Source organism: Pipistrellus kuhlii, unplaced genomic scaffold (genome assembly GCF_014108245.1).
Source record: "Pipistrellus kuhlii isolate mPipKuh1 unplaced genomic scaffold, mPipKuh1.p scaffold_m20_p_14, whole genome shotgun sequence".
NCBI classification, from domain to species: Eukaryota; Metazoa; Chordata; class Mammalia; order Chiroptera; family Vespertilionidae; genus Pipistrellus; species Pipistrellus kuhlii.
The window spans coordinates 23808435-23818168 of NW_023425449.1; the positions used below are offsets into that span (position 1 = coordinate 23808435).

General features: G+C 40.9%; 1 protein-coding gene across 1 annotated transcript; it reads left to right on the forward strand.

Annotated features, from left to right (window-relative positions):
* Nucleotides 1-1138: 1138 nt before the first annotated feature.
* On the forward strand, nucleotides 1139-6708 carry MRPL15 (mitochondrial ribosomal protein L15). The gene is made up of 5 exons (XM_036436933.2): nucleotides 1139-1306; nucleotides 2332-2486; nucleotides 3071-3236; nucleotides 5630-5753; nucleotides 6237-6708. Exons 1-5 carry the CDS (start codon nucleotides 1199-1201, stop codon nucleotides 6572-6574), a joined length of 891 nt encoding a protein of 296 aa, XP_036292826.1. The 5' UTR covers nucleotides 1139-1198; the 3' UTR covers nucleotides 6575-6708.
* The last annotated feature ends 3026 nt before the right edge of the window (nucleotides 6709-9734 follow it).

A 9734-nucleotide genomic window follows, 5' to 3' on the forward strand; every position in this document is an offset into this window, starting at 1 on the left:
ACACTGTTTGGCCTCGTTTTAACTTTCCTGTCTGTTCCTCAATTCCTCATGCCCTGGAATCCTGTGACATTTACCAATGATTGTTTCGTCAGATAATCGAATAAGACCATTTTAACACAATGCCCTACATGGATTTACCAAGCCTCTGCATGTTCCTATCATTATTCATAGTAAGTGAAGCTTGTATCCCAGTGTCTCAGTCAAAGCAATATAGATGCATACGGAAGAGAACGCTTAGTTTGAATCTTATTCACAGGCTGGTATTAGCCAGGCATTTAATAGCCGGATCCCGAATCTTTCACTAAAATAATTTTTAAAAAAACATAAAAAATGTATAAAAATGACCAAAAATATTTAAAACATACAATTATCCGTACCTATTTGCACATATTAAGTTTTATTTTATCTTACCATGTGATCATCCTAAGGTGACCAGATGTCCCGATTTTTAACAATTTGTCCCGTGGCGTTTAAAAAGTCCAAAAATCGGGACTTTTTTTTAAACGCCGGGGGATGTGGGACAAATTGTTAAAAGTCGGGACTGTCCTGCCAAAAGCGGGACGTCTGGTTACCTTAGATTATCTACTCCCAAACCTAATCATTTAGAAGAGCATTATTTAAAAAATATATATATATATATATATTTTTTTTTTTTTTGATTTTTTTATAGAGAGAAAGGGAGAAGGGATTGAGAGTTAAAAACATCGATGAGAGAGAAACATCGATCGGATATGCCTGCAGCCAAGGTACATGCCCTATGACCGGAATCGAACCCGGGACCCTTCAGTCCACAGGCCGATGCTCTATCCACTGAGCCAAACCGGTCTCAGCTAGGAGAGTGTCCTTTTATTCCAGGCTCCAGGTTGAGCTCAGAGAAGACTCCCTCCAAAAGGACCACCAAACCGAACACCAAGTCAGAAGAAATTCTCTAACGACAGCGTGTGTAGTGGGCGGCGGAAGAGGACCTACGTTAAAAGCCCTACTTTCAGGATCGTCTCTCAACCCAAGATCACGTGCTCACGCCCCGCCCCCTCTCCGAAAGCCGGATTCCAGGTTCCTAGCGCGACGGGGGCGGGCTGCTCAGCCGACGCTGCAGTGCGACAGAGGCGGGGCCACGGCCGTAAAGCAGCGCCCTGAGGTCAAGTGGGCGCGGAGGCGGCCGAGGGCACCTGTGCAGGTTCCTGGCCGGCGGCGGGTCATGGCTGGACCCGTGCGAGTCGGTGGGGCCGGGGCTCTGGACTTGGTCCGGGCCTTGCCCCGCGTGAGCCTGGCCAACCTCCGGCCGAACCCCGGCTCCAAGAAGCCGGTAAGTGGCTGGTGACGGTGCGGGGAGCGCTGCGGCCGGGGCGGAGAGCGGCCTTTCCCGAAGGGCGGCGGGCTGAGCGAGGTGGCCGAGCCCCTGGAGCCCTTCACTGCTCGGAGGAAAGCCTTCCCCACGTGGCCCCGACTCTGCATAAGCGTTACCTTTAAAAGCACAATTACGTGGATTAGGGAGGAGGAGCGAAGCCGCCAGAACTGCAAACACGATTGCTTCATTCAGAATTGGATTTAAAATGGAAGCCCTTTTCCAGTATGTTTTGGTCTTCACGTGGAAGAGTTTAATTCATTTGTTACATTAAATGTCTTTTTTTGAAAACCACCGAATGCACCCTTGAATAGTTATTGACATTGTCATTTCGAATATCCAATACTTGCTTTTGTGAGGTGACAGAAAATATTTTTTAAAAAGTATTTTATTGATTGTTTTTATAGAGAGGAAGGGAGAGGGATAGAGAATTAGAAACATCGATCGATCAGCTGTCTCCTGCACACCCTCTACTGGGGATGTGCCCGCAACCTATTTACATGCCCTTGACCGGAATTGAACCTGGGACCCTTCAGTCTGCAGGCTGCCGCTCCATCCACTGATCCAAACCAGTCAGGGCAATAATATTTTCTTTATAAGTTAGCTTTTAAGTAAAACAATATAGGTAACAATGATACATTTACAATTAATTGCAATATCAATTTTCTTGAATATCCTGTATCATTGTTTGTTATGGATGTTTAATTCCAGGATTTTTTCAATGCCAGATTGTCATAGAATCCTTATCCCCATCCCATCCTGGGGTCATTGCCTTTGAAGCACAACTTGGACTTCAGAAGAATCAGCTGCACTTCAGAAGCAAAGAGACTGCTTTGGAGTGTGTAGACACATTAGAGCAGCTAGAATTGTAGCTAGTACTGGTTGGTTGGATGAATAAATGGCACACAAAATATACAGTGAAAAGGTAAAAATAAAAATTTAAAAAAAATGCATCTGTGGATTATAAAACTCTTTCTTCATTTTAGGAAAGACGACCAAGAGGTCGGAGAAGAGGTAGAAAATGTGGCCGAGGCCATAAAGGAGAACGGCAGAGGGGAACCCGGCCCCGACTGGGCTTCGAGGGAGGCCAGACCCCGTTTTACATCGTAATCCCCAAATACGGGTTTAATGAAGGACACAGGTAAGGTGTTCTTTGCTTTGTAAAATAAAAATCTCTCATTTTCACTGAGAATCACCTGGAAAAAAAAATAGCTTGGTAGGAATGTAAATTCATGTTGAAACCAACTTTTGCTACTGTTTCTCTGAACCATTTTTGGTAATGAATTTTAGCCTGGATTAGTAGGAACAAAAACCCAGACGTTGCACTCAGACCTGCAAAATGGAGATGATAATGCCTGCTTTTGTGGTTGTTCAGAGGCTTAGCAAAATGTATATAAACATGTGGCCCATAGTAACAACCCAATAATTAATGCATAATTTAAATAATGGGTTTTATTTTCCACAAAGTCATTTAGTTGTGTAAATGAGTGAAATAAATGTTTAGAGAGGTAAATTATTTTTAATGAAAAAAATAAAATACTGATTTTGTTTCACTACTAAAAATCAAGCAATATTACATATTTTTGTTGTATTTGGGAGGGTTTTATTTTGTTAAGCTATCTAAAATTGATGGAGGAAAACAGGACAGAGCTTTGAGTTGATATGGAGAACTTACAAAAGATAAGTTTGACTAAGTTTTTCAGTAGTTACTTTCTTGTTTTGTAGCTTCAGACGTCAATATCAGCCTTTGAGTCTCAAGAGACTGCAGTATCTTATTGATTTGGGTCGAGTTGATCCTACTCAACCTATTGACTTAACCCAGCTTGTCAATGGAAGGGGTGTGAACATCCAGCCATTTAAAAGGGATTATGGTGTCCAGCTGGTAGAGGAGGTAAGTCTATATTCGGTTTATTTTGGAGTTACATAGAAGACTATTTCTGATTTCCATTTAATCAACACTTTGCCGTCTTCTTTTTAAAAAATATTTTATTGATTTTTTTTACAGAAAGGAAGGGAGAGGGATAGATAGTTAGAAACATGGATGACAGAGAAACATTGATCATCTGTATCTTGCACACCTCCTACTGGGGATGTGCGGAAACTAAGGTACATGCCCTCGACAGGAATTGAACCTGGGACCTTTCAGTCCTCAGGCTGAGGCTCTATCCACCAGGTCAAACCAGTTAGGGCAACACTTTGCCTTCTATTTATTTATTTATTTATTTATTTATTTATTTATTTAAAACATATTTTATTTTATTGATTTTTTTACAGAGAGGAAGAGAGAGGGATAGAGAGTTAGAAACATCGATGAGAGAGAATCATCAATCAGCCACCTCTTGCACCACCCCTACTGGGGATGTGCCTGCAACCAAGGTACATGCCCTTGACTGAAATCGAACCTGGGACCTTTCAGTCCATAGGCCAGTGCTGTATCCACTGAGCCAAACCGGTTTCGGCATGCCTTCTTTTATTTTTATCCTTTTGAGTTGTCATAACCAGTAAGTTGTAGTGATTTAGAAAGCCAGCATTTTTTGCCGAAACCGGTTTGGCTCAATGGATAGAGCATTGGCTTGGGGACTGAAGGGACCCGGGCTCGATTCCGGTCAGGGGGCATGTACCTTGGTTGCGGGCATGTCCCCAGTGGGGGGTGTGCAAGAGGCAGCTGATTGATGACTCTCATCAATGTTTCTAACTCTCTATCTCTCTCCCTTCCTCTCTGTACAAAATCAATAAAATATATTAAAAAAAAAAAAAAAAAAAAAGAAAGCCAGCATTTTTTATTGAGGGGCCCCTGTTCCTGGCATGTTCTTTCTCGTGTGTATCCATCCATTCAGATTGCTCCGTCACTTCCTTTGGTTCTCTGTTCAGATGTCATCATACCAGGAAGATCTTTCTTGGCATTCTTTCATGAGGGAGCACTCACACATCCCCTCACCCCCTTGTACGTTATTAATCAACTACTCCTGTTTATTATATATGTATGTCAGTAACATAGCTGTGTCCATTAGAGAGAAGCATTTGTTTATGGGAAAACCTTTTAAGATTCCTTTAAAAAAGTAAACCTTATGGATAAAAGCATCCTATATAATAAACGGCTAATATGCAAATTGACCAAATGGCAGAATGACCAGTCGCTATGATGCACATGGACCACCAGGGGGCAGATGCTTAACACAGGAGCTGCCCCCTGGTGGTCAGTGCGCTCCCACTGGGGGAGCACTGCTCAGCCAGAAGCTGGGCTCATGGCTGGTGAGTGCAGTGGCATTGGCAGGAGCCTCTCCCGCCTCCATGGCAGTGCTAAGGCAGTCGGACATCCCCTGAGGACTCCTGGACTGTGAGAGGGTGCGGGCCAGGCTGGGGGGACCCCACCCCACAGTGCGCCACAGCTTGAAGGGCATCTGCAGAGTGAGCAGGGTCCCTACGGCTGGTGGGGTTCTTTGGCCTGGCTTGCAGGGATCAGGCCAAAACGGGCTCTCTGACATCCACCGAGGTGTCCTGGAGTGGGAGAGGGCACTCTGCAAAGTTGCTGTCGCTCAGCAGCTCCTGCATTGAGCATCTGTCCCCTGGTGGTCAGTGCGTGTTATACCAGCCGATCAGCAGGTCACTTAGCCTTTTTTATATATAGATCGATAGTGTGATTCAGAATACAGACACTTGTGACTAAGCTCCCAGATTAACCCTAGCTTTGAGATCATGGGCAAGTTACTTCTGCTTCAGCGTAGGTACCGATCTGTGACATTGGTTTAGCAATAATTCTGTCATAGAGTTGTTAGGATTTTTAATACAGTCTGTAATTAATGAAGTACTGGGAATGAGTAGTTATATTGGTGTCTACTAAATACATCAAATGAAAATACAGTCATCCCCACTTACAGGAAATGAAAATTGGTAAGACAAGATGATGATGTTGATAGGATGTCAAAGCAAAGATATTTAAAGTAAGAATGACTAAAAAAATAAAATTTAAAAAATAAAGTAGGAAATGGCCTGGTGGGTGTGGTCAGTTGATTATCATCCCATGCACTGAGGATACTGGTTCAATTCCTGGTCAGGACATGCCTGGGTTGCAGGCTGGATCTCTGATGTGGGGGGCGTGCAGGAGGCAGCCCGTTGATGTTTCTCTCTCTCCCTCTCTAAAGTCAATAGAAACATTTTTTTTTAAAAAAAGTAGGAATGACTGTTACATAGTAGGCACTTTGGGGGAGAAAATACTATAAAAAGGAAGCTTGCCGTATTTTATTCAAAATATCTACTAACAGACTTTGTTTTGACATGTTATAGGGTGCTGACAACTTTAAGGCAAAAATTAATATTGAAGTACAGTTGGCTTCAGAACTAGCCATTGCTACAATTGAAAAAAATGGTGGTGTTGTTACTACAGCCTTCTATGATCCAAGAAGTCTAGGTAAGTTTGTTTGCAGTCATTTCCTTCTCTTCCTCTGTCTAATCCTGGCTGCTATTTAAAAAATCCTCATGGTTATTTGACTTGCAGTTCAGGCACATTGGTTTTCTGTTTTAGGATTTCTTATTAGTGGTGTGGCTAGTGAGGCTCCATCTTCTTTTAATTACTTGAGCCAGTATATCATAAAGCGGTTTAGTTTTTGTTTTTAATCATGAGGCTTAAATATGATGTTGCCTTTGTGTAAGAAATTCATTATTCATTGTTAACCCAGGATTAACTTTGATTTTTAAAGATGCAAACTTTTGAAAAATGAAGTGTTCCCATTTGCTTACTACTTAAGACAAGCGTATTTATAAAGCAAGTTCTTAGAATTAAGTTCTGATCTTAGTAATATTTAAAACTCAATAATGGAAATAATTATTAAAGATCATTATGCATATAGCCAATATTTGCATCTTTCTTTTTTTATTTAAAAATGTTTTTTAGAGATTCTATGCAAACCTGTTCCATTCTTTCTGCGGGGACAACCCATCCCAAAAAGAATGCTTCCACCCGAAGCCTTGGTCCCATATTATACTGATGCAAAGAATCGTGGTTACCTGGCGGATCCTGCCAAGTTTCCTGAAGCAAGACTGGAACTTGCCAAGAAGTATGGTTATGTTTTACCGGATATCACTAAAGATGAACTCTTCAAAATGCTTAGTACTCGAAAGGATCCAAGGCAGATTTTCTTTGGTCTTGCTCCTGGGTGGGTGGTGAATATGACAGATAAGAAAATTTTAAAACCTACAGATGAGAATCTGCTCAAGTATTATAGCTCATGAATTCCCTTCCAAGAAAGCAGAGTAGGAAGAGTACTGGAAAAGGGAATGAAACACATATTTCTCCTTGCATTTTCTTAATTTGTGATTCTCCAGATGCCCTTTTTAAAAATGTTTTCAGTGTGATCATATCTTTTTTTTTTTTTTTAAATCTAAAATTAAAATGTTCTAAACTAGGGTGGCATAGAGGAACTGCAATGACATGGATTCTCTCTCAAAGATACTAACGTCCTGGTGGTGTGTCAAAGGAAGATTATTTAGAATATTTCTCGATTTTTTTCATGATCTTTTCATCTAGGTCTTATCTTATTATTAGTGTAAATCAGAATGAACTTGCAAGTGGGATGGGATTGATTTGCAGGCCTGCTCAGTCACAGTTAGAACTAGTGAGCTAATGCCTCCTCTTAATCAGTAGCCCCAAAGAAGCTCTGCTACCCAGGGTTAAAATGGTAAGCCTCCAACTCAAGGATATTATGATATGGGATGTGAGTTTAAGGTTTAAGACTGGTGATTGCCTTCTAAGAAGTATGATATTTGCTATCAAAATTGAAACAAAAATTCCAAGTGAATTTTCTTAAGTGATGCATAGACAACTTAGGAATAAGTTACTAATGTTTTCTTTCTTTCTTTTTTTTTTTTAAAGAGTCAAAAAAAATTTTTTTTCTTTAATATATTTTATTGATTTTGTACAGAGAGGAAGGGAGAGAGAGAGTTAGAAACATTGATGAGAGAGAGTCATTGATCAGCTGCCTCTTGAACACCCCCTACTGGGGATGTGCCCGCAACCAAGGTACATGCCCTTGACTGGAATCAAACCCGGGTCCTTTCAGTCCCCAAGCTGACACTCTATCCATTGAACCAAACGGGTTTCGGCTAATGTTTTTTTTCTTAAAGAAAGTAAGTGTTCTAATTCTTATTAATATGCATTTACTTATTTCATAGATAATGAAGATCTTTGTCTTTTCAGTCATTTTAAATGATGTCGAAAAATTGTTCAGTGAGAATATATGTAAGCCATAAAAACAATTGGTAATGTGAAAATTAAGTACAGCTAATTAATGTGAAAGATTCAGCAATCAGTAAGCTTATTTAGGTTTTCAAAAATATGTTATATCTACCACAGTAGAAATAAAATGATTCCCAGCTCTGTATTTTCTTAAAATAAAAAATTTAAAAATCTAAATGATGCAATATTTTGTTTTGTTAACTTATTTATGTCATATACTACTGACCTGAGTTTCAATTTGTAAAGTAATTTATGTACCAATAATATATCTCAGTTTTTATTCAAAGTTATATTGTTTGGCTTGTTATTAAACTACTAGAAGCCCAATGCACGAAGATTCGTGCAAGAATGGGCCTTCCTTCCCCTGGCTGCGGGCACCACCTTTGCTCCAGCCCAGAGTCGACTTTCCACATTCCCATGCTGCCCAGAGGCCCAGAGCGGCTGGGATGGTGTGAAACGCCTGCCTCGTTGCCATGGCAATGACAAGCATCCCACCCTGCCCCTAGCTGCTCCACGCTTGCACATGCAAATTAACCCAACATCTTTGTTGGGTTGATTTGCATACTCACTCCTGATTGGCTGGCGGCCATCATGAAGGTAATGGTCAATTAGCATGTTACTCTTTTATTAGGTAGATTCTATTAATACAGAATTTGGGAGAATCACTATTAGGACCATATTCTATGATAGCCATCTAGAAAATTTAAAAACGTTTTCGTTTTTCATGGATCCCAAATGACACAGAGTTGGGGTGTTTGAATTAATTTTGGCTCCATTGATAGGTACCCCAAATCACAGTTGCTTGAATGAGATAAAGTACAGAGACCAGTTCAGGGCTATTTGCTAGCTCTCCTCCACAAAGTCTCAGAGCCCGTGTCTTCTCCCTGTTTAGCTTTCTCATCTCTAGAGTGAGATACATATCTATGATTCAAATAAAAATCAATAAGGAGTCAGCTTTTCCTAAGGAAGATGAAAAAGATGCTACTTTGGATTGAGGAAAACCTCAACGTCAATCTATTTGCATAGATATGAACTGCCTTAAATGTAAATAGATCTTGTTCTGTATTCTGGCATAGAGTAGTTTACCTGAAAACCCAAGTTTGGCTGCCAGCCACAATGAAAGCCAGACTTGTGAGATAGGTGCCAGTGAGAAAGGAAAAAAACAGGTTTATTCAAGTGACAGCAACCTGAGAAAATGGGGGACTCTTGTCCCGAGGTCCATCTCCCTACCTCAGTGCAGGCAGAGGTTTTTCTAGGGAAGGAGCAAGAAAGCAAAACAATTCAAGGGGAGAGGGTTGTGCAGGCCAGCACAGTCTGTTTTGGAAAGGATAGTGTGGTGTGCATCTCCTGGTTTTTGTTTTAAGGTCAGCAAATCATCAGAGCTGGAATGCCTGAAGGTCGACGTCTGTATCTTCTGACGTTAGTTCCTAGGATTCTTAAACACACATGTTGTTTATCTATAAGCTACATATAAGAGTCAGCAGTTACAGAAATAATGTCAAAAGAATGGTGGGGTGGGCTACAGTTCCTCACTGTTACAGGTAAGTTATTGCCTTGATTTAGTTTTTTTTATTATTTTTTAAAATATATATTTTATTGCTCTTTTACAGAGAGGAAGAGAAAAGGATAGAGTTAGAAACATCGATGAGCTACTTGCACACCTCGTACTGGAGATGTGCCTGCAACCAAGGTACATGCCTTTGACTGGAATCGAACCTGGGACTTCTTACTCTGTAGGCTGACGTTCTATCCACTGAGCTAAACCAGTTAGAGCTTGATTTATTTTTGCTGCTGGAGGTTTTCCTTTTGTGATTCAGTTTACAATTGTCGCTTTGGAGGGGCTGGTATTGCCTCAACACGAAAGTTCTTAATTGGAAACCAGGGAGGAAGTTAAGTCAAGGTAGATTACACGGGCGATAGTCCTCTAGTCTCAGAATGTACTTTTGAGGGACCTTAGGTTCCCTTCCTCCGAGCAGTATGATTAAGCTACCCTGAACAACAGTTAAAGATGGGAAAGGAGACAGGCAAACAACAGAGTTGCTTAATTGCTGTCTTAGGTGGTCTGTAGGTGTAAGGAAATTGTGATAGAATGGCAAAAGGAAGAATGAAAACAGGAAACAGATGTCTGGTGACTTGGAATGCTCGACAGCACTTACT